General features: G+C 44.0%; 2 protein-coding genes and 1 long non-coding RNA gene across 6 annotated transcripts; all 3 read right to left on the reverse strand.

Annotated features, from left to right (window-relative positions):
* Positions 1-1,388: 1,388 nt before the first annotated feature.
* Positions 1,389-2,798, reverse strand: LOC128761011 (ammonium transporter Rh type B-like). Its single transcript, XM_053868840.1, has one exon. It carries the CDS (start codon positions 2,796-2,798, stop codon positions 1,389-1,391), a length of 1,410 nt encoding a protein of 469 aa, XP_053724815.1.
* Positions 2,799-5,366: 2,568 nt separating this feature from the next.
* Positions 5,367-6,629, reverse strand: LOC128761100 (uncharacterized). 2 transcript variants are annotated; one of them, XR_008414899.1, is made up of 3 exons: positions 6,555-6,629; positions 5,602-5,909; positions 5,367-5,498 (listed from the first exon to the last, which is right to left on the reverse strand). It is a non-coding gene; the product is annotated as an uncharacterized LOC128761100 (long non-coding RNA). The 2 variants fall into 2 exon arrangements; XR_008414898.1 differs by having other exon boundaries at positions 6,013-6,623.
* A 5,738-nt stretch (positions 6,630-12,367) lies between these two features.
* LOC128760415 (synaptoporin-like) lies at positions 12,368-23,723 on the reverse strand. Of its 3 annotated transcripts, XM_053867820.1 has the most exons (6): positions 23,587-23,723; positions 23,418-23,483; positions 15,104-15,228; positions 14,747-14,945; positions 14,477-14,668; positions 12,368-14,178 (listed from the first exon to the last, which is right to left on the reverse strand). In XM_053867820.1, the coding sequence occupies exons 1-6, from the start codon at positions 23,602-23,604 to the stop codon at positions 13,942-13,944; spliced, it is 837 nt and encodes a 278-aa protein (XP_053723795.1). In that variant the 5' UTR covers positions 23,605-23,723; the 3' UTR covers positions 12,368-13,941. The 3 variants fall into 3 exon arrangements, with proteins under 3 accessions (XP_053723795.1, XP_053723797.1, XP_053723798.1); XM_053867822.1 differs by lacking the exon at positions 23,418-23,483 and having other exon boundaries at positions 23,587-23,684; XM_053867823.1 differs by lacking the exons at positions 23,418-23,483; positions 23,587-23,723 and adding an exon at positions 17,591-17,660.
* Between the last annotated feature and the right edge of the window lie 1,588 nt (positions 23,724-25,311).

The raw sequence follows: 25,311 nt of genomic DNA on the forward strand, positions 1-25,311 counted from the left end.
AAAAGTAAAAAAAAACATGACGGTTACTCTCACTCATTAAACAATTTTTATTGGTGTTCAAATATAATTTTGATTGAGGATATGTTCATTGAACAAAATTATTATTTTTTGTCATATTGAACGAATAAAAATAAAAAGGGTAATTTTTAAAAAATCTGATTGGAATCACATAAATTTCAATATGGTTTCATTCACTCAATAAGAGACAAAAAAGACGAGATGATGGATAGACTAGATGGATAAGTGCACACATAAGTTGCATGTGAGGAGGAAAGCCACTGTGTTTCTTGTGTTATGAGGGTCATGGTGAAGGAGGCAAGATGAACCACTCAGATGCCCCCTGCCGTCACATTCTGTTTTGGCTCTTATTTCAATTTAAAGAAGTGTTGGTTATAAACTCCAAAAATGACTTTTCCCTCGGCGTATCACATGGACTTTGTTTCAGTCGGTATGGGCCACATTTGCGTTTGAATGTGACACTGGGTTGCAGATGTTAAAAACTCTACATGGATCATCCTGTGGAAGAGAAGCCAAAGGCTCCATAAAAACATATAAAGTCGCCATAAAAGTCCCAGCCAGGTGTTATCAGGACACCTATGTTCGGAACGTATTATCATGAGCTTCAATTTGGCAAGGTATCATTACCTTGTAAAACTCATCAAATTATCAAATAATCAGATTGTCCTTTATTCCACAGAGGCAAAATAGATTTTTTTCAGTTTGTTCCAAAACAAACCTTTAACACTATATATATGTTTTAAACAATTAATTAAAAATCTATCTTTTTCATTATTAACGTCACATTTCAAAGTAGTCATCGGTTGCATTGTTATCTCTTTATCTCTCATAAGAAATCATGTTTGTTCCCTGTACATGCATCAACATCATTCTTGCTCTGTTTTGTTTTAAAATATTTCTGATTTTTCTATGATTATAAGAGCACAGTTCCTTTTGTGTACTTGTGTGCAATGCATGTAAAATGTCCCAGCAGTCTCTGATAAACAGATAGATTGAGGTTCAAGTGTTTGACTCTGTCTGAGGTCGTATTTATGTCACTGCAGTGATTCAGTTTCAAGATGAACTTCTGTTTTACACTTGCCTTGCTATGAAGAGTTGCTGTTTTTTGAAGTGCAAATCACAGTGCAGTGAAGTGCAAATATCTGTTTCACAGATATAGCAACTAAATTCACTCTCTCTCTCTACGTTATGATTGAAAAATGCAAAACACACTTCAACCGACTTTTATTCAAGATAATTTATAAAATACAGGAGTACATGTGGTATATTTACATAAATACATTTCATAGCATATGAAAACTCAAACGCAAAATTCATGGTGATAGGAGTTTGTGTGAGGGTGAGACAAGCTTAGTGGATCTCGCTGTGGTTCACTTGTCATCGGAAGTCTTAGTGTGAACTTCTAAACTGTCAAAGTCAGATGGTGTGTCAAAGAAAACATCATCATCGAAGCAGCCATCGTCAGGAGGAGAAGCCAAGAACGGGAGTTTGAGGACCAAACCCGTCAAGAGGCCTGCGATAGAAGAAGCTGCAATGGTGGAGAAGATGGCTGCCACCTGGTACAGGGCCTGCTGCTCAGCTGTACGGCCTAAACCTGGCTTCAAACTCGGGATCAGCGCCTTCAGCTCCAGGAACTTGGGATCATCAATAGGTGGAGCTCGGTGTGAGAAGATTTCATACATGCTTGGACCGTACGTCTCCTCCGTCGCCAGCAGAATCGCACAAATGCCCGCAGTGGAGGAGATGAGTCCAGTGAGGCCATGCAGGTTGTGGATGCCGCACTGGTCCTGGATCCTCATGTGCCGCGCCAGAAATGGAGACAGGTACCTGTAGCCAAAGAAACATGCAGTGCAGCCCATGATGCCCAAAGCGTAGGCCGCCACAGGGGAAATCATCATGTCCACTGAGGCTCCAACAGTCACGCCACCCGCCAGCGTCACGTTCTGAATGTCCGCCATGGTGAGCCGGCCTTTCTTATTGAACACAGCAGACAGAGCAAACGCAGTGATGGTGGACGAGCTCAGGCCGATGAAGGTGTGCAGGATCGCCCTGTGCTGATCGTCACCCTTCAGGGTGAGCGCAGAGTTGAAGGATGGCCAGAACACCCAGAGGAAGAGCGTCCCCAGCACACACAGCATGTCAGAGTTGTAACTGGTCAGCTCTTTTCTGTGTCCTTTCTTGAGGGACGGGCGGTACAGGACAAACGCCACCCCCAAACCGAAGTAGGCGGCGTACAGGTGAATCAGAATGCTGCCACCTGCGTCGTTGATTCGGATGTATTTCAGAACGGCCCACTCTGTCACAGAGTAAAACGGGATCTCCAGCAGTGCCATGACCAGCAGCTGCACTGGGCTGGTTCGTCCGATCACGGCGCCGAAAGAGATGAGCACCACTGCGCAGGCAAACTCAGCGTACAGCAGGTTCAGCACCCCCAGGTGGATTTTGCCGTCATAGTAGAACTGGAAGAAGCCTTGAATGAGGATCGCCCACTGGATGGAGAAGGTCGCCGTGAGGAAGTTGAAGACCATGCCGCTGAAGCCGTAGTATCTGAAGAACGCCAGCAGACAGCCGAACCCCACGAAGATCATCACCTGGACGTCAGCAAAGTATGGGTAGTCTCGATACACAGAGTTCTCCATCGGGTTGGTCCCGTTGTTCTGCAGTTTAGCGTTAGCGTTGCCATCATAGGTCACAAACAGGGCGTAGAGGACCAGAATGACGACCTGCAGGACGAACACCAGCGCCGGCAGACGCACTTGCAAACTGGTGGAGGTCTTCATTTTGTCACGCTACTGTGGAGTCTTGCTCCCTCTGCAGCAGAGAATCCCTTTTAACCTCCTGTAATCAGATAACAATATCTGATGAAATGAGCCTCGCTGATAGGAATGTCATCGAGGCCAAGATAATGGCCCAACAGACAAAGGTTGATCAAGCCTGCATACCTTGCAAAAGGACTGCGTGTGTCCTCGTATTCCTTTGGTTTGCGACAACTATCACCGTAGTGAAGTCCATCCAAGACTAAGGACTTCATTGATACCTGTTGCATTCATGAAGGTCATCTATTTGACTTCATTCTTTTCATTCACTCATCGATTTTAACTCAAATTTGTGCCTCTTGGTCATCTCTGCCCATGACTGGTCATCAGCACGATCCCGGGAGGAGGTCACTCCCAGGTCTCCAACCCCTTCAAGATGAGCAACTCTGGAAACCTAAGAAAAGTAACCTGGTTTCACCCTGATAAAACCATGAGCCTCCACTTTCCACTGCTCTTCTCTGAATCTCTGAAGGGTGAATAAGGTTAATAGATGGCTTTGCCTTCATGTCTGGTTTTGAAGCGCAATAACTAACTAAACATGAACACGCTAGACTAACCATATTTGAGCTCTTGTTTGACAAATAAATACAGAATGAATGTTTTTTCTGTATTTAAAAAGTCAGCAAGACTGCGTGAAAGAGATATTGGTTTCGCTCATTTAACTGTATTTCAGTGGTGCAAGAATAACCATAATCAAATACCTGCTCACACAACAATACACACTGACTCTCATAAAACTGAGCGATATTTGCTTGAATATTTTATGAATTATCAGGTAATATTTCAGCATAGGAGATTTGACTAATACATGAGGATTAAAAAGCAGAAACGTTTTTGTATCACAAACACTGCAGTGCACAAACTCCCCGGAACCTTACTGACATGTGGCGTACAGCAGGGCCAGGAAAGTGGTCAAGGTACAGTGGAAAGGTCATTGACCAAACAGGAGATTACTCCGGGGGCTTGGTGGAGGTGTCGGCTTCTGACTTAGATGCAACGGAGCAAATTAAATATCAATGTTTGAGAGCAATTCTGAGCAGGAATGGAGAACGTGACTCACTGGGAGTTGACTGAGCTAAAACCAGAACCCACAGGAGACATTTAAATAGATCCATTATATTTCTCAGCTCAAATTATTGATCATTAAATGCCACATTAGATCCAAACGTTCCTGTTAACTGGAGTTAACTGGAGACTGAAGTAGATGTCTTACTTTAAGCGGTCATGGGCTGCTCAGGGTCACTTTGGGAGCGATATGAAGAGTGAGAGAGTGTGCAGAAACTGGTCCACATTGGTCACAAAAGCAATGGTTTTGCTTTGGACCAGAGGTCTCAAACCGCAGGGACGCATTGGTTGCTGGTTTTGTTCGAGCCAAACAAGCACACTCAGTTTAACCAATCAGGTGTGAACAAGCAGCACCAGACTGACATTCAAGTGATTCCAGTCTTCAGACACTTGGCTGGAACAAAAACCTGCACTCACTGCTCCCCTTAGTGGAACAGTTTGAGACTGCTGCTTTAGACACTGCAGTAACTACACATCTGGGATCCCCCTCACTAGCTTTAGTGGGCTCATGACTAACTGGGGCCTCATAATATTATGTGCCTTATTTAATAAAACATAAACATGCTGCGGCCTCCAGAGGGTCTCGAGACCCCTCTGCAACTCGTCCAATGATGATGGATTTCCTGTTGATGAATGAATGAAACAGTTGATCATAGGCGAGGACTTCTATCGAAGTCTCTCCAAGTGGCTCTTGATATCAGTCGCCAACTCATCTATAAGCATTTCTCCTGTAAACCTGCTTGTTTGTTTGTTCCAGCATTGAGGAAGATGAGGAGTGGCGATCGATGTTGCTGCGCTGGATTCCTCGTATCAGTGCGTAATCTCTCAGGATTAGCTTGACAGCATTACACAACCACTATTTATGATGACAAATAAACCCAATAGGTGCCGCAGTGTAAAGATGACACCAAAGTCCCCCTGGACGTTTCATCACTAGAATCCCATGCCTCCCTGAATCTTAGCAGCAGAACATGAACAGTGCTATAAGGATAAAGATAATTATCTTATTCACGTTTCGCTTTATCAACACATGCCCTTGTCTGAGCAGTCCAGCATTCGATAAAGTCCTTAATGTAATAAAAGAGATTAATATTGCAACGTTGGCGTTCACTTTGTGAGGTGCAAGGTCACTTGCTTATGTAACGTATAAATGATAACACAGCGGTCTCAGAGGGTGACATGATCATCCACTGATTCCAGTTACTGAGAATTCATTTGTTTTGAGACGTGCGGAAACATCATGGTGGAAAAGCAGCAACTCAGAGACTTAATGAGCTAAGACGATAATACCTTTAGAATTTTGTGACTGTAAGAACCAATTGTAAGTGAGCATATGTGTTGTGAAATGGACACTTGATTTGCATACTTGGTATAAATCATTTAAATAAATGTTTGAACATTTTAATGGAGGACAAACAGATAACATGTCGGAGGAAGGAACGCATGGACAGGAAGACAACCCTTGAGGTTCATGGACATGATGAAGGAGGACAAGATGAGGACAGGTGTGCTGATCGAGCGAGGTCAAGGTGGAGGAGGCTCACTTGTTGTGGCAACCCCTCACGGAAAATGCAGGAGGGCAGTGAAGGAGAAGCTGTGCTGGAACCAGTCACACAAAATATGAGGAAAACAAATGAAAGAAAATAAGAAATACAAAATAAGATTATTGAATTAATGAGAATATTTAGATGTTTACACTGACCTCACGCTTGGGTCGGAGGGCTGTGTGTGGCGGCTTGTACAGCCAAGTAGAAGTGGATTTATAGAGAAACATAACAGAAAAATTATCAAAATACATTCTCTCTTATAATAATATAAGTATCTATCCACTTATTTGTTGCCGGGTCGCAGGGGCAGCAGCTTTAGAAGGTCGCACCAAACGCCCTTCTCCCGAGCAATGTCCACCAGGTCCGACTGGGGGATCCCGAGACACTCCCAGGCCAGTGAAGAGATATAATCCCTGCACCTGGTCCTGGGTCGACTCCTCAGTCTCCTCCCAGCTGGCCGTGCCTGAAACATTGGGCATCCTCATCAGATGCCCGAACCTCCTAAACAGAGTCCGGAGAAGTAGCGGCTCTTCTCCGAGTCTTTCCTGTGTGACAGTACACCTCACCCTATCTCTAAGGCAGTCACCAGAGACTTGAATGACTCGTTCTTTTGATCATGACCCACAGTCCATAGGTGAGGAATATCATGAATGTATGTACAATGAATGCATGAGAAGTAAAAATGGAAAACTGTCAGAACATTAAAAAAGAGGCATTTTAGCAATCGTATTTACAAATACGCAAACTGATTTAGCTCAGATGAATTTAATAATTCAAGTTTGACTTGCTGCTGAAGGCCCGAGTGTCAGCAACACAGGTGAAGCTCCTTCAAGACTGGTCATTCCAGTCAAACGATTGATAGACAGTTGGCTGGTTGACTTTCTAGTCTGTTCTCCATAAGCTCCTGTTCCTATCTATAACTGTGATGAGACAAGTGGCTAATTTCCGTCTCCCCAAATCAGAAACCCCAAGACGTCTTCGTTGAGTAACAGCGTTCCCAGAAGACGGGGAAGTAGATGAGTGAGCATACACTCAAAAAAGTCAGATAAAATGACGTGGAGACCTTTGGACGACCTGTAAATGAGCGATGTTTCCACACTTGACCCACTTTCAGTGAACATCTGCGTGCCAATTAATGTATGTCGCTTGGTTCACTGTTGCGTGTGCATGTACTGCAGTGGTGATGTCCCAGATAGATTCACTGGTCATTGTTGCTGACACTCCTATATAAACTAAAGGAAGTGGTTCACGACAGTGACAGAACAAAGACCACCGAAGCCTCTGTTTTGAAGAAAGACGAGTGTGTCATCAACATTGTCTACATTTTTAAGTTTCAAAAATATGTCATTTATAATTAATTCATATGAGTTGTTGATGTGAGTGATGGAGCAAGACGAAGGTGGCGAAGAAGTGAGTGCAGCCAGAGTGGACGAGACAGCAGAAGTGTTAACACACACAGATGTTTAAAACAAAAAGTTATTTAATAATATCATGTTCCTTTTTATCAAATTTTCACGTCTGATCGAGTCACTTATTAGCTTCTAGCAAAGATTGGGGTCCTTGCGCTTCAAAGACCCCGACCCTGATCCCAGACAGAAAGGTTGTAAAAACATCAGAAAATTGAAGATCGTAGGTCAGGTCGGAATCCTGGTGGAACGATAGCGGTGGTGATAATGAAGCAATAAAGGTGTCAGCTCCAGTGATTTTCAGTAGCACAATATCTTTAGCTGTAAAACAACCGGTTTAGCCCCTTGAGGAACTCAGAAACAGTAAGAGGCTGTTCCTTCCCTGTGTAAAGAGCCCCATCATTCCTCATCCAGTCTTGTGTTCAGCCACTCAAAGACGTGGTCCTTCACCTCCACAGTAAGAAGATCTCTGGTTGGAATCAGTCATGAGGTCCGAATGAAACTGGCTAGAATTGCTTCCACAGTTTTAGTGGCACCATTTAAACAGTCCTGTGGTTTTGATGTGATTTGCATTAGTTATATACATTTTGGTGTAAGTTTAATGCATTAATTCACCATCATGACGAAAGGGGACACAGCTGGTGGTCGGCCTGTGACTGGGAGGTTCTGTCTCTGAGGCACACTGCGTCGCCGCCTGCAGCCGTCAGTGTGTGAATGGGAGAACAGGTTACAGGTAAGTGTGAAGCGCTTTGGTTGCTGCGTTAGCATGGAAAGTGCAATAAAAGTAGAGGCCATTTACCAAGACATTTTCAAATCAAGTTAGCTTATATTTGTCATACCATTTCATACCATTGCTCCCTCTTTTCTTATCCATTTTCAGAATTAATTTCTTTATCATGTTTAGTCAAAGATAGCATTTTATTCTTTCTTTGCCTCTTGTTTGAATTGGTTTGTATTGAAAATCAAAACAATAAAAAATGTTGCTTCTTATAAGTGTTTTGCATTTAGATTTGATGAAAGGCAACCAATCGCAGCGAAAATATCCTTTATCACAGCACCATTTCATAGCATCTTTTACCCAAATATTTTGTTATTTATTCATTACAAAACCATTTCCGGTGGAAATAGAACATCATATCATTTTTAAAAACAGTTATTTGACTGTGCCTGACCTGACAACATGTACTATGTGGCTCAGCTGGAAAGGTAAATGCCTCCTGTTCAAGAGAGACACTCTCTTCTAAGCCCCCAAAAAACAGGCACAGCAAGTAGAAAACAAAAAGTTCACGTGATGAAGATTAAATCTCTCTAATCTATCCATTTATTCATACACATCATTCAAACTGTGCTGCTATAATAATAATATTAATAACAATAATTATTATCGTCGTAATTATTGTTATTATTTATATTTTATTATTATTATTACGCATTTGACAGTGTTCTAACGTTTAGCACCACCTAGCGGTCAAATGCAGGACTGCAACTTCATCTCAGACGTTATTGGCGTAGTTGTCTTGACTGTCAGAAACCATCATGTTGGACTTGAAGCGCTGCGTGGACACCGTTGCGTATAGGCCTGACAGGGTGGAGGTGGTGTCAGCGTTCTCTTCGGGTTCCCTCCTGCTCTCTTCCAGACAGATCACATCAGAGTACAAGATGTCCTGCGAAGAGCAGCCGCCTGGTTTTTCTCGGGTCGCCCTCAGGCTCAGTTTAGCGTAGCAGTCCTGAGAGGAAGGACAGAAGGCGTCAGTACAGTGAGAGTGGGTCCTCCGTGGTTGCAGTGTCTTGAAAGCGCAGCTATATTTGCACCAGCAGACCACAAATACTTCCCCGTGTGAAGCAATCAAAATGGAAACCACGTGCAATATGGTGCAAGTTTGTGGACAGAGGACGACCGGGGTGTGATTTACTCGGCTTCTTTGTTCAGTCTGAATCAGAGTTTACTGTCTTCTGTCGGGCGTGCGGAGAGACTAAAGCTCATGAAACCACCCACAATCCACGACAGAATTAAACTGGAATTATACATTGAGTTTGTCATCCATCCTCACTGAAACAATTGTCACTGGGAGAAAACATCATGGAGTCTCCACCAAGGTTGGCAGCTTCAGTCTGGACGTCAGTCAAACAACCATATGCAAAAACGTTTTAATAATACCTTCCAAAAACCACAATGTTGGTCAGCACACTAATGTTGCTCAGCACATGAGCATGATGCAGATTTTCAAATATTAAATAGTGAAATTGTTTATCTCACTATCTATGTTCCATCATTTAAATTTGCATTTGCATGACTTTTTACATAATTATTTTGTAAAAAAGTATTAATATGCCATGTTTATTCATATGACATTATATTGTACAACTAACGGAGAAACTTATTTTAATATATGGGGAACGAGAAGACTGATCCCATGAGGGGTGCCTCACCACCTGTCTGCATTGAGGTCTGTGTAATTCATCCACACAGCACAACGGACATTTTGATGGAAACGCATGTTGCCTGTTGAGGACTCATTACTAAACCTGCTCACATGGAGACTGTGTGTGTTCGCAGGTAAGCGAAATGGACCAGATAAGACAAAGAGGACATTATATACAGAGGGTTACAGCATGTAAATGCCGAAACGGTTATTTAGACATTTGTAAGTTTCATTTGTTTATCCGTATAATGTCAATGAGTAAGAGTTTGCTAGCAAGTGTGTAACATTCGAGGGAGCTCCTCTTTTCCTCTCTATCTATTTTAGTGTTGGGACGGTGTTTCAAATGTTTTGCCTTCTTACATCAGCAGTGAATTTACAAAACCTCCTACACCCACCCTGGTGTCCAAGCTGGGTCTGATCTTGGCCCTCAGCGAGCTGTGTGAATGCGGCAAACTTGCATCCACCATTTCCTCTCCGTCTGAGGAAGGCAAAGGAGAATCAATGGAGCTCAACTTGCCGAGTGACGTCACTGACAAACCTGCTATCGCGTAAACCACGTTTCCGTAGATGGGGTTGTCCTTCATCTCGATCTCAGATGTTTTGCTTAAAACAGAAAATCCTCACATTAAAACATCTCCTCCTTGAAGCACACAGAGCCAACAAACCTCTTTCTCTGTCGACAGCCACATCGATGCTTCCGTCTCGCTTTTGAGCAGAAAAACAATGAGATGCGAGACGTCATTCATGCCGCAGGACATTACAGAAGGCTGAAGGGATAGTTACCACAGCAGTAAATGTTGAATGCCAGTGAGACGAGAAGCAAGGCGCCGAGGATCCAAACGCAAATGACTGAGGAAGAGAGTCAGTTGTTTAATCCGTAGACCTTTTTCTTTTTCACACAGTCTTTGCTCTTGACCTGTTCCTGGCAGATCAACAAGCAAGCCAAGATGCTTCTGCATGGGAATCAGCTGTGATTCTGAAGAAATTCACTCTTTAGGGCGCTCGCTCCACACCTCGCATGGTCAGGAGGAGAAAACATGGTTCACCAGTGACAATCACAGCGACCTCAGTTCAGACAAAGTTTTCGACTCCTTCTTATTTGAATCATTCAGGCTCTGGTTAAATGTTAATGAGCGCAGAAGAACAATGAAAACATAGTCGACTTGGAAAGCGAGTCAGTAGCAGAGGAGTGTTTCTTCAGATTCTCCTCTCAACACAGTCACCTCAGAGGGTCCTCAGACGACAGGAGACTCCAGTAGTAGACGCTGCTGGCCCTTTTTAATAGAAAGAATCCGACAGACTTGATTTTACTCTGCTTTGATGACTCTTTCAGTTGAATGGACTAGAGCGTCTTGTTCTGTCTAGCGACGAAATGCTCAATTTAAGACAAACGTCTATGTCACAATCCTGCCATCTCCAAATGTTCCCCCTTTGACCTCTGACCCTGATCTGTTCCACAAAATTGGAGGTCAGCACGACACAGCCTGAGACAGAGAATCAACCCAACTCCTTTTTAAAAAGGGCAGTAGCATCTGTGTTACAGTCTTCGACACCTCAGCTACTGACTCGGTGGCTGTGGTCAGACCTGCTTTCACTGAACGCCAAACAGCTTGCAGAACACGCAAACACAGCTGGACTTGGGTGTTGCTTTTCTCACAACTCTCCTTCAAAAGAAAACTGTATACTGACTGCATCTGACCCTGTTGTCTGAGAGGTGAACCAAACCTGACTCCTTTCCCAGGGTCTCTGTTTTCAGCCATCTGAGATTAAAACTAACAAAACAAAGGTTGGAACTTGGGCGACATGAATTGTCATCAAATCCCACTGCTCTGCCAAAGAAAGGAGGACAACAGTGTGAGCACTGCTAAAATGCTGGATCATAAGTGAGCCCACCAGATTTACAATTCACCTAACATTGTGTCGATGTGAACTCACATTCCAGGTGATCTGAGAATGGAAAACCCATGTCGCTCAGTTCGTCCAGAAAGCAGCCTCTCAGTCTCCCATCTGTTGTGTGTTTGACTGAAGAATGAAACGGCTGTGAGCTTGTTTCTCTGCTGCAGGATGTGCACCTTTGCACAAACCACAGCTTCCTCCATCTCACATCAGCACACTGAAAATGAATCTCAAGAACTAAAATTAGAGCCTCAGGGTCTCAAATCAGACTCAGCATTGCATTTTCTTCATAAATTTGTGCATTCATTTCCAAGCCAGTCCATGTTTCAGACGCAGAATTACCAACTCGATCTCTTCCAGAGACATTAGAAAGAAAATCGATTTGCTGAAAAATATACCTAAACACTCTGAAAACCCCTGCGTTATCGCTTGGTTTGTTTGTCACCATTTCATGGTTGTGTTTCGAGAGAGTAACCAAATATTTTTGGTCCATAAAGGTCCTGTTTTTCCAGGCTTGTTTGGGTTAACTAGTTTTCTGTGTGACTCAAAGACCAACATGTCCTGGGCAACAGGGCTGAGGGCAACATAACTCTCGATCGTATCTGATACATGACACATTTGTTTGGTTTAGAGTCCGGATTAAGTTTAGTCATTTGTTCTGGATGGTTAGGTTGAGGATGAGAAAGTTTTATGACAATGTGTGCTCACCACATAAATGTGACAAACCTAAAGTCTTTTTATTGGTAATACTGTAGAATACATCGGAACAACTGTAATGGTAGAGTTGTTGCCCCGTGAGAGGTTGCTGATTCAATCCTAGCCAACATGTTTGCATCTTTGTTGTTTCGCTGAACAAGACACTAAATCCCTGTTGCACTTTGTTGTTGGCTATGAGTGGAAAACCTTTTTTTGATGCAATAAATACTTGGATCTCATTTTTGAAGAAGAATTAACATGCAACTGTTGTTGCTACTAAAATATTGGGTTGAATGACACATTTTTAGAAAGGAGGACTCTCAGCAGCCGAGGTTGGAAAAGTTAACTTTACAGGGGTAAATTGCTGAAAGGTCATGGCCCTCTGTGCAAAGGAGGAGTTGCTGTCCCAAATGACGAAACAGATGAAACATGACCAGATGAAGAAGTGCTCCACCATAAGGCACCTTCTGATTAAAAAACTTTGAGGCAAGTACTTTTAATTGTTTATTGACTTGAAAACATCATGTGAATGAAACAAGTATAGACCGATAAACATGATCACACACACAGTTAAATCAGTTTCAACGCATGCTTGAGGGGCGACCGTCTTCACGAGCAGCACCAAAGCCAGCCTTGAAAACAACCGAACCTGACCTGGGAGCGTCACTGTGGTTTGTTTCATTGGTGTCTGATTCACCGACGGACTGGTTTTCTGCATGTATATTTACAAACCTGCTGCAGGTCTCATATAAGCTCAATTCTGCAGACAGTACAGAGTAGAAAGGCGTGCACCTGAAGGGTTCAGGGAAGCTCCACATCAACACAAGGTTCAGTGGAACCAGCTGTTGGAGTAACTGTAAACATGGATCATGCATTTGTCATTACTGCCTGGACACACTTGTTCCAGGTAGAAAAAAGACTGTCACACACAAGCATCAATACAACCATCACAAACATCTTTCCAACGGCACAAAATACAACATTCAGCATTCAACAACCCAAAAAGAGAATAAATAAACACTTTACATGGCAGTTTTGTACATGAACAAACACACAATTGTTGAAATATTTTCTCTCAAATCCCTTTCAATCAGTTCTAAAGAAAGAAGGAAGAAATTGACTTGTTTTGAAGTGATAAAAGCTGCAGTGATGTTCGGATGGTAACACACACTCTGATTCTTTGACTTGATTTTGTTTTTGTTTTTACTTCACCAGCCAAAACACAAAATGCCACAGAACTCAATGATGAGATCAGTTTGGCCACAAAACGCACCCAATTTCGGACCCCCAGACATCAAGCCATAATTTGTTTCACTTATCTTTTCAACTTTTAATGCGGCAAATCACGTGACACAAAACCATGACCTCCTGTGTCCCACACACGTGCGCACCACACTTCCCCCTTTCAGTGCCGATTCATCGATGGAGGCAGGAGACACTTCCTGCATCTTGTGGTGATATTGCAATACTACACCCGATCAGAGACAACAAGAAGGCAAAACAGATCTAACCATAAGCATTTGATCCAAATTTTGAGGAAGACACTGGTCCACAAAAGAGCAATTCATCCAAATTTGACACATTTTCATCATCAGTAGAAGATAATCAGAGTAATATTCACTACGTTTTTCAAAAACTCTTTCTGTACAAAGACAAACTTTTGTGAGCACACATTTCAGGTCCTTCTTTTCTGTGACGACCTGATGGACCCAAAAAACACAACTCAGAAAAGCTGGGGTCTCAAGAGGTTCAACTGGAAAACAACCTTTGTCACACCGCTTCACGGATGACAGCAGCTGAAATGTAACAGCACGTTTATCACCACAAAACAATGACATTTTCATGAAGCCTTCATGTTTAATTTAGACCTTAAATTTGATCATTTTCACAAGTGATGTGCAGAAGCAGTTCTAGCCGGTAGATGGCGCACTTGGTACAATTTCAAACGACTGGCTGATAACAAATCAAAGCGCCCCATCTAGCGGCCAAACAAAGTCGTTGATTCAGACGCTTCATTTGCACGTCACTTGTGTCTGTTTCTGACCGCCTTTGCGTTGAACCCCAAACGGCTCCACTACATCTGATTGGAGTAGGAGGTGGGACCCCCGACCTGGCTGTACTCGGACGGCTGGTTGCTGAAGCCCCCCTGCTGGTCCAAGCTGCCCTGGTTGTACGGTTGCTGGTTGAACGTGCCGGCCTGCTTCTCACTCGCCCCTCCGGCGAACCTGGAGCCCCCCTTGTGCCACCCCGTCTCCTTGAAGACAAACCAGATGTTGCCAGCCCACAAGACGAAGTTGAGAAAGCCGAACGCCTGCGCAGACGAGAACGGATGGATTTACTTTTGGTGGATTCCAATTCCTTCCTTAATCCTCAACCTCACAAAAATGTGTAGGGACCGTCCCCATTCTGAGGAAGCAGATGAGCAAATGAGCGAGATTCAGGAACGCAGCTTCCGCTTTTGCACACTCTGAGGACGTATATGCATTTAAGAGGAGTCCCACATCGCCCCTCAACTTTGGTTTTGAGGGCTAAGATTAAGGGTTGAGATTGAGGATTCAGTGAGGAACTGGATCATGAATTCATCTGATGCTTTCTTCTTAAGGACATACCACTGAGGTGTTGAGTCCGGACCAGCGCGGGTCCTGGACCGAGGAACACCGGTTGGTCTGGTCTTTACAGGCGGAGATGAGAAGCTGCACCTCCTCTGGATCTGTGGCTGTCTTCACATCAGACAAAGCTTTGGCCCAAGCAGACGAGCTGACCAGCCACATGAAGGAGAACACCACCGTCACCACAAAGTCCTGAACAGAAAAAACATATCCATATCCACTGACACGAGAGAGACAGACGGAAGTGTGACTACGAAGGTGTGCACTCACGATGAGCGGTCCTCGACTGTTCTCACGATACTTGTTCAGGAAGAAGATGTAGACGACAGTGGCCACGAGGGAGTACAAGAAGGCAAACACGGCGATGGTGACAAAGAACTCTGCCGAGGACGAGTAGTCGCCGTCGAGGAAGAAGCGCTCCCTCCTCATGCCCTCACACGCCGGCGCTTCGAACGACACCTGGTACAACCTGACAAGGGGTGTTGCCTTCACTACAACGTGAGCATTTTCATCATGTCCGCGCATTTAAAATGACAAAACTACTCCAACATTAAATACGCTATTTAAATTTTAATGCTACTGTAATGTTGTTTTCAACAGTGGATAGCAAACGCCACCACCACTCACCTGAAGGGGTAAGCAAAGTCGATGCCGAGGCTGAGGTTGCTGCTGGCCTTCTCCATGCAGTCCACGCTGACCCGCAGCTGCCCAGAGTAGCCGCCACATGTCGCGAACGCAAAGATGGCAAAGAGCTGAGAATAAAAAAACAGATGAAAACAATAACGTCATTTCAGAAACACAAGTCTTTTTGTCTTTCCTCCCACTATTTACGCTGTTTACTCGAGCGCCTCAGACTCTATAGCCCAGGGGGTACTCCAGACTGACGATCACAAAGACAACTTCAATTAAAACATGTAATAAAACTGCTCATCATTGGTCTGTTTTGGTGAATTTACAACTCAGAAGATGATTTTTTACCCTCGTTCTTGTTAGAATATTCACTTGTTCACAGCACTATCCAAAAAAGAGACCTGAAAATACAAATGTAAACACTAATGTGTAGGGAACACGCAAGTCAGAAAAAATTAGGGCACCCATCGCAAAATTATTATTATTATGACAATTATGATGTGTTTATTATTTATTATTATCATTAGTAACTTGTTATTGTTAGTATTATTATTGAACTTGACTTTCATAAAACACAACATGGCATTAACTCACTGGACTAAACAAAAATATGTTGTCCATCTCTATTCCATATTACTTTACGACAACTTTAGCACAGTGGAATGGAGGTCAGAGCACATCGCCGTGGAACTTATTGTGGCAGGTTCAAGTTCAGCATAAATCTTTAGGAAGAAATGTTTTTTAACGTGAACTTAGCAGGGAATTTGAGCGCTAAAGTGGTTGGAAAATGCTTTCTGCATAAACTAAAATAAATGCCATTGCCGTTGTTTTCGTCAAGAATTCAAGAATGAAGGTCAATGGGCTTCAGAAGAGGCACCTTTCTTGTGTAGAGAAAAAGGATCATGCTCTAGCAGCACAAGCCGTCTGTTTGTGCACGTGAATGTGTATTTGTATTGTAAGAACACAATTCAAAACAGAATCCATTATAATTGAAAAAAAACCCATAAAAAATATATAGATAGAAGATATAGATGAATGCTTGTTACGCATCCCTAGTTCATGGTGTAGAGACTGTGTTAAATTTCACTCACAAGAACTCACCCAGCGACAGGCTAGAGACCTGTCCAGGGTGTCCCCGCCCTCATCTTCACTAGCTGGGACACAACTCATCTCATTAATAATGCGTAAAAAGTGATCTGAGAGTCATAACTGCTGGTGTTAAAGTGACTCATCCGTGCGAGCTCCTGACTCACTTGCTTCCTTCTCACCTCCAGCAGAAACAATAAGTACCCTCAATATGAGCAGCTAGAATCCCACAGCTGAAGCTAAAGCGGATTAAAACAACAAAGCAGGAGAGGAAGAGGAGTGACCAGAAGAGCAGGAGAACAACCCCCTCTCAATTATCACAAACACCCAGATAAGCATCTCCCGCTCTCTCTCTGCTGCAGCTGCCTCCCCTCCCTCTTATTTTCGGCTCGGACTGAGCTTTGAGCAGGAGAGTGTGGCATTGTGAAGTGGGGTGGCTGCTAAGCCCCGAACCCTTGTGTGTTTATCTGTCTCTCCCAGCCGGGCTCCTCCGGGAACAAGAGATAGAGCGGGAGAGACGACGCAGTCGACTGAAGGAGGGAGACGAGCTGAGAACCATCACAAACAAACACATTCTCTGTCTCCCTCCCAACTCAGCACCTAGAGTCTCATGTCGCTCCTGACCCAAATTTGCATCTCCTCCTCAGGAGGCACAGTCGATGAGGAAACGGTGGCTCGCAGCGTGACAGTACTGTAAAACTCTGGACTGTTGCTCCCAACGGAGATCAGCTAGGGACAGAAAACACACTTTGAAGGTAAGTAGGTCAACTGTTCTCACAAATACAGCCTCACAAATTGATCCATCCGGAAGTTCTGTATAACTTTGGACTGGATCTCCGCTGAACCTCACTGTTCTCCTCCTCACCCTCATCTCAAACATCTTTGGTCCAACTCTGTCTCACCACTCCATTTATCCTCCCTAACTTTGTCTCCAAACTTCTCCATGTCCCTCTGATGGACTATTTCTGACCTTCTGCTTTCTCCCAATGACAACCTCAGTATCTTTATCTCTGACCCTCCTGACTCTCTGAACATCAAGGCCATGACCTCTAGTGTCCTGTAAAGCTGGTGCTCAGAAGTCACAGGCCTCTCCACCCTACTGCACTCTCTTCTTCACCTGAATTGTTGAGCACAGGAATGCACCAAATATTGACGCAGCACATCACTATTCAGCTTCGGTGGCAAAGAGTCACCAATGCTGAATACTGTGTGATGCGATCAGACACTGAGCAGCGCAGTCTGAACAGTGACTTTCTTTTCAATTGACAACAGGATGTTATAGAATGTGTTTTTCAAATACCAAAATGGTGAAACGAGCTCTGCAAGACCACTGACAAAATTCTGGCAACTCACTCCCCCATTCTCAGAGGCAACGTAGTAAAAATCTGCTACACTCACAATCCTCCACTTTCAGCAGTAACAGCATCGACATCCCGGCTAACTGCCTCGTCCGGTTGGTGACTGAGCAGGACCGGTTCAATAGAAGTGGAAATGATTTAGAATTTCTGACCCATGCGTCACACTTTTCCTCTTTATTTGATAATTACTTTGTTGTCCATAGTGTCAGACATTAAGCACAGCCAGTTCTCACCGTCGTCATGGCGATGGTTCTGCATACAGTGTTGAAGTTTTCAGTTCTTTCAAATAGTTCAAGAGCCAGAATTGCAGTTTGCAATGTGTTTGCACCGTAGTAAGAGCCTTCTGTTTACATTATCACCCTATTACGTAATGATTTTTTTCTTTTTTTTTTGTGAAAAGCAAGGTCTGAAGTATTCAAAATTATTATCTTTCTTAAAAATGTGTTCTCCACTATTTATGAAATATTGAAAAAAACATGCCCTCATTGGATATTTTGGATTAAATTTGCTTTATCCACAAATTTTCGTTTCTGTGTGTCCCTGTTGACAAGAACACGCTAAGCATCGGACTTGACTCATGACACCCGGGTGAGCCAAAAGTGACGCACCTCTGAGGCAAAGCATTCCTCAAAAGCATCTCATCTGAAAAGCCTCACCTCCAAGATTACAGACTATAAGTTAGACTTTATCAGGAAGTAGCTCTACTGAACCGTTGTCCATGGAGACACCTCTCCAGCCTCATGAGTCAGTCTGTCAATCACCATGACATATGTCCTTCCTTTTGTTCCCTACTCATCTCCAAATTCACTTTCAAATGTATTTCCTCCCAGAAACTTAAAGAGCTTTACAAAACACAACATACAGACCAAGGAAGTGGGTCATCATCCAAGAAGACTGTTCGAGAAAGGCGATAGAAACAGTGCAGGGAAACGAACAGTCTGAGGATCAGCTCACCCTACCTGAGCCTCAAATGGCCCAATTCAAACTGGCGTGGATGCTGAGCAAGCTAGCGGAACATGCTGAGGACACCTTTGGTTTTGGGGCTCTCACAGAGGAGGTTGACACATTGTGGGCAGTGGTGATGACCAGGGACAGTTCAGACAAACCTGGCTTCACCTATACGCCTAAACTCTCACTGTGACTCGACAATCTGTGGCAGCAGCGAACAAAACAATTTCCGAGGCAGCTTCAGACGAGCCGGGTCATTCATGCAGAGCCAAGATTCGTCTTCCCCTCCATCGCTCTGAGGTCTGTAAGCTCCAGTGGTCACAGCGAGCCAGAAAACCCTCCACTTTTGTTCCTCGACGCTGGAGAGAGCTACAGAAGTGGGCGTGTCAGAGTCTTCACTTTTCTGATCCAGTAGCTGATGCCACAGTATGTCAAAGCAAGGTCCATGGATTGATGCACAAACTGCTTCTTCTACTGAATGAAAGACTTAGTTAGTAGACCCTGTAGGTGTGGAGTCGCCGGTGTGATGATCCCTGGGCTTTAGTTGTGCGGCTATTGGCTACTTGTGCTCAATAATACTATCTAAGGCCAGAAAAGATGACTTCAGATCACCAGATTTGGCTGCCAGGCCTTGAGTACCCCCACTTTTCATAGGAGTGTTGTCCCAGACCCTCCAAACTGAGTGTTTTTTTTTTTTAAATCTCACCACTCCAGCTCTCACTCACTTCTCCAGACACTGAAGGAGACCATCTCCATCCTCTTCGTCAACTTCTATTGCTTCCTCCTACTGTTTCTACTTGAGTTTTACATCATGTTTTGGAGCATGAAATGCTGAGTGATGGAGTGAAATGTCTCCCTGCTTGGTCACACCCACCCTCTTCCTTCCCTCCTTTATCACATCCACGAACCTCACTGGTGGTCTTCCACTTCTCCATCTCCAACATTCTTCATTCTTCCCTGTCCCTCCTCTCTAGCCTCAGAGTCTGGCCTCCCTAACTCAGTCATCTAACTGTTTAAAAGAGTAGAGAAAATGACCGGAGGTAAAGGTTATGACATCACCGACTCCATTTGGGAGCTCGGGAGGGCCCTGACTCATTACTGTGAGTCATTACAAGTGACTCACAGCTCTTACTGTACACAGCAGGGGACGGTGCAGTCATTTGGACCAACGATGTGAGACACTGCTCAGCAAACCAAGTGAAAATGTATCACTTCCATCATGTGCTCAATCAACTGTACATTTTCGCCTCATCTCACTCTGTTTTCTCTCTCTCTCTGTCCCTCTCTCCCTCTCCTTCTTACACACACATGCAGTGAAGGGTTGGGCCACATCTCAAAGGACAGCTTCTGCATGAGTTGGTCCATGGTGGAGAGGAGGCGACCTTACAGCTGTTTGGAGCGGAATATGCCAGTCTTTGACAGCGTGCCATGCCACACACACACACACATGCACATCCCACAGACACAGCAGAGGGGGGGCGTCCACTGTTGCCGTGCAGCACTGGCGGACCACGGAACTCTGGAATACATCACAGTCATTACTCCAGTAAATGTCAGTCGCTCCTAAGAAACAAAAGCCTTTTCTGACCGTAGGGATGTAAACACAGCGGCCGGTGCTGGTGAGGGTAGACCAACAACACGACACAATTTATGGACCATTTCTGTGATGACAAACATGTTGCTAGGCAGATTTATTCGAAGAGGCTGATAGTCCACTTCATCCCGGATGGAAGGATCTGTTTAGCATGCTACATCTTTTGAACACAGATTCATCACCTATTCGCAAGAATCTGGACGGATCTCAACTTTGTTGCTCAGAGAAGCAGTTTAGCCGAACCGCAACCCTGAAAATCTCCTCAAGATATGATAAAATAAAGCATCCAGCGGAGCGTCTGCAGCAGTGAAATGCCAGTTTCACAGCCCAATCTTTGTTGGACCATTTCTTGTTCCAGTTTCCTATTGCATAGTCACCAGGGACAACAGTGGGAATAGACAGACTGAAACCAATTCATTCCTGTTGAAAAACTATGTTGCAGTTACTGTATGCTCCTGGTGGAAATTGGGGTTAACTGCGCGCATGACTGCAGTGACTGACCCACAAGGATCAGCTTGACCTGCCGGGCCATCAGGGATCTGTCGGAGAAACTCCCAGTGGAACTCTCAATCCTGTTTCTGAAGTTGGCTCAGGCATCAGTTCAGCTCATCTCCCCACCCACTGCATGGAAGATGTCTCCAACACTGCGCCTGTTTGAACCTGTGACCTAAACAAATCACCAGCCGCCTTTCAAACAAACCAGCTCAGCGAATGAGTGTCCCTATACTGTGTCACGGGCGCCATCACTCCTTTTCACTCTTCAAGTGTGAGCAGCCATGTCAGAGATGATCAGACACAGAGCGTGTGAATCACTGACTCAGTTCAGGTTGGTGAGTTAAAAAATGTTTTGAACAGAGGCAGTCAGGTTATTTTAGGGTCGCGTATGATGAGCTGAACCCAATGTGCAATCATGCTTACAGTGCAGCACATGCTGCTCTCCAACACACACACAGAGGGGAAGCATGACAGTGCTATCTTCATCATACAGATGGTGCTCTGGATCAGCTGCCTCTCTGGATCTTCCACACGTGGATCGATTCATCAGTCTGACATGATGGTGCCTGCACTTGCATCTTTATAATCCCTTATCTTGACTTCCTCTAGATAGAATGGCAACAGAGGTGTGTGTGGCAGAAGTGACAGAAGTCATCAAGAGAAGCAACATGAGGGAGGACTGAGTCTCCTCATGTGCTGCTGAGACTCCAGCGGGGAAGGTCCACTAGGAGCCCAAACTATTTTTGTACAATAAACAAGGATAGAAAATAAATAATGAAATTCATGTTAATTCATGAGTTAAGTGTATAAGCTGTAGCTTTCATCAGAGGGCCCAGATAGAGCAAACCAGCGGGAATATCATAAACAGCTGCAAAAAAAACCCTGTCATTTCAAACACTAATAACAAATACTACACTTACACCACAGTCAGATGTTTGGCCCAATACTTATTTTTTTTAATAAATGTTTAATTTGGCATTTGACATCGAGACATCGAGACATTGAGATCACCAGGACAGAAGGTGCTGTACCTGAACACACTCACACCACTCACAGACTGAGGAAGAAGTCGAGCTGCAGCTCTCTCTGAAGGGACCAGAGACTCCATCAACACGTTTGTGGATCAGATGGTGATCTGGAACTTCTCCAATCAAACAATATGGAAGCCTGGAGTTGTTTTGCTGACAGATAGTCAGATATACACAGGCAACTTGGTTGAAGTAATAATAACTATGGTGATATTTATGGCTACAACAACTTAATCGACTACTAAATTAGTTGCTTCCTGGTTCCACTAGTTGTGACATCATCACTCTCAATGTCAACGCACATTCCACAGTGAGAGGAGAAATGGTTGAGGTCAAATACACTTCTAAAAAACTAGAATTAAAAAATCCAACGTAGAACACTATAAATGCCTTATAACATTTTTTTTCTTTTTAATTTATATTCACAATTGTTAGTTGCAGCCCGTAATTTGTATTGTAATGTATTTTTCAGAATGTTGCAACCATCTTTTTGTAGCGAGGAAAGTCAAATATATGTTTATTTCATTTGGGCACAGTATACATTGTAACCTGTTTGATGTTCCTGTTAATACAAATGTGTGTGAGGAGTTGCAGGAAAGCAATAGTGGAAAACGAGAGTGAACCTTGTTGGGTATTAGCTGCAAAAAAAATTTGACAAACAGGTTGAATATAACCTTGACTCCCAATATCCACCAGATGAGTGTGAGTCACACATGCATTGTTACAGTGCCGCAGCGGTCCACAACCTTTCTGTTCAATTTTCCACTCTGATTGTCTCTGCTGCCCTCTGCAGTGGAGACACTAAGCTTTCATCTTTGCCCCAGCCGGAGCACAAACGTTTAAAACTCAGCTCAGCGTGGCAGGAAGTAGAGCACAAAAAAAGCCACACTACAAAATACATCAAATGGTTCGCAACACAATCAAATTCCTCTGCAGACAGACATTTTTATTCATGAACATGGTGTGGTCCAAGATCAAATGAAACACAACTCACCCAAACATCCGATGGCACCCGACCAACTGACGCATCTGGGGGTGACTGGGGTACAACCTCGGCACATTGTGCATGTCAGTAAGGGGTTGGGGTTGGAGCAGGAGAGCAGCAGTGGAAAGTGAAAGGGAGCCTTGTTGTGACTGAGACTCTGGACTGTCTCAGCGGATGTGAGTGATCCGACAGACCTCAGATAACCTGCCAGTACTGTAAACTGAAAACACATCTGCCTTAAAATACCCCGCGTCTGTATGTGGAGATGATATTTTGTTTTTGACGGAGCCTTACAGCTGGAGGTTTCTCCCAACATTTAATGGCATTTTAAAAGTGGGAAAGACAAGAACACACACACTCTCACACACACACACAGAGACGGCTGAACACCCCCTGGCTACAGTCATTTCTCTAAACTCACATCAAAGAAAATCACTTATCTCTCCCTGCCTCACAGGCTACTCTGCACAGCAAACAGCAGAAGCAGAACAGAGAGAGATGGAGAAGACTTGACTCAGTCAAAGCCAGGACACCCACTTCTTATTGTTGCTTTGTGTTATATCATTTCACTCGGGGTGGAATGGGGCACTCTGTGAAACCTGGCACACATCCATGTCACAACACACTGCACACATCCTGCCTGACCAGCAAACCGCTCAGAATCCAACACAGACTCGATATTACTGAACTGAAAGGACCGTCTTCTGTCATATAAACACACGTCCTATTTCATCCATTCGCGTCCTGTTCTTGTCAAGGTATTTGGCAAACATTTCCACGCGGTGTGCAGTTTGAATTCAACGTAGATCGAACTCACCCACTCCAACACACGGATGAATCCCAGAGGCAGTTTCAGCACTTGGAATGTTCCGACGGAGGCGAGCTGCACAACGCACAATTGGTGCGCGCTTTAGTCAACTTGGACGGCAAATTCCATGAAGACAACATGACTGAAATCGTATTTTTACGCGCGAGCATTTACCAACCTGGTCGGCAGTGTCCATCTTCACAGCACTTTTGCCGTTTGCCTTGACTGACTGGATGTAAACAATCTCAGCGCCGACGAGCGTGTGGAGCGACTGGAACTCACCACCCGACTGCAGCCGAAGAAACACGAGCGCACTTCGGGTTGAGTTTTCCGCCGATCACACGCCAACTTAGATTCATTGCGTGGGTCAGTTTATCTGAATTTCAGTCGCACTAATAAAGAACTCAGAACTCTCGATTGCTGCTTTTTTGTCCTCGTCAAGATTATTTAAATGCCATTTGTATTATTAGCATCAACACTGCCATTATTTTTCATACTAGAAGTATTAGACACCAAAGAGGAAGAGTTGCTAGGTATTTGCTTCTATGGATAACGGTGTTGATGTTTCTATCATGTGGCTACATGGAAATTCGTGTGCGAAATGTTCATATTTGAAATGAACTCTTACGAGTTCAAATCGGAGAAAACATTGGTTGGATAAAGTAAATAGATAAAGGCAAAAATAAATGAGGCATGTGGAACCCAAGACCAGGTTTGTTTGTCTCACCAATATTAACAGCTGAATATACAAAAGGATTGTCAAGAATGAATGATGATGATGATGATGAACAAGAAGATGATGAAGACAAACACAAAGGAAGAAGAAGACTGACCTTTAAAAATACTTTATTTATAAATGGATTTCAAAATTTTGTGGTAAAGTGACAAGTGCAATAATATTTTAATTCAGAAAAAGAAGAAGAAGATTGTGGTGATGATGATTTTGACCAATATATTCATTAAGATTATGACCCTTCACCCTGAAATGCATGATCTCCAGTTGTTAGGAAACAGAACTGGGGGAGGAGGAGACGGAAGCGTTCGCTCACATGCTCATCGATGGTACGGGAGCAGCAGTCCTGCTCTATTACGTTCACCACTGGAGACATGTTTGTCTGTGCGGAAATCAACATTACGCAATCAGAGCAGGCCAGATACAAGCTCTATCCACGCGTCTCTCTCACACACACGCAGTCTATGCTTTTATATTTTTAATTTTCGCTGTTTGTCATGCTTTCGTGCAATTTTCGTGCAATTTTAAATTGTGGGTTGACTGGCAAAAGGCACAGGGTCCCCACAAGGAGGTGTGTTTTCAAGAATTGGTCCCCACAGGGATAGCTATACACACACACATACACACAGGTATCTGCTCTCTTAATAAGGAGTCAGACAGTTTGAGTTCATAACCTAGTTTTAAATTCCGAATGACGGTTGCTGAGACGGAACTGATGTCGATCTGTTTGAAGAAAGAGGAAACTAGGCTGGCAGCATTTTAAATTTCCACTCCCACCATGGCCTCCCTCCCCCCCCATCTATCCTGAACACTCTCCCAGCCTGAAGGCTTCTGTCAGAGAGATTAGAGAATCATTGAATCTGATTGGCTAATCATTTACAGCCCATATGAAAGGAGTCCAGCCAATTGAAAGCATTTTGTAGCTGACTGTGATGTGCATCGTTCCTGAAGCCCATCGGCAGGACTGGATGTCAAGAAGTACTTCACTTCCTGAACAGCAGCCAATGTCACAAGAGATGGGTCGAAAAGGGTTGAGAGCCTCGAGAGGGTTGTGACCCCTGGAGCATTTTTCACAATTCAACATGAAACTGTTTTCCATCACGCCCACGCCAAAATATTACATGAGGAGGTAACAATTTGTCACTTATATGTGTCTCCTCTTAAGACTAT

Source organism: Synchiropus splendidus, chromosome 6 (assembly GCF_027744825.2).
Source record: "Synchiropus splendidus isolate RoL2022-P1 chromosome 6, RoL_Sspl_1.0, whole genome shotgun sequence".
In the NCBI taxonomy this organism is placed as follows: domain Eukaryota; kingdom Metazoa; phylum Chordata; class Actinopteri; order Syngnathiformes; family Callionymidae; genus Synchiropus; species Synchiropus splendidus.

Bases quoted from the DNA above. Each gene is read 5' to 3' on its own strand.
- LOC128760415 (XM_053867820.1), bottom strand. The intron at 15,229-23,417 runs GTGAGTTCGATC...TTTTATTCTCAG, and splicing joins TCATCCGTGTGTTGGAGTGG to CTCTTTGCCATCTTTGCGTT. The intron at 14,946-15,103 runs GTGAGTGGTGGT...ACCCCTTGTCAG, and splicing joins GACTTTGCTTACCCCTTCAG to GTTGTACCAGGTGTCGTTCG.
- LOC128761011 (XM_053868840.1), bottom strand. From the start codon at position 2,798: ATGAAGACCTCCACCAGTTTGCAAGTGCGTCTGCCGGCGCTGGTGTTC.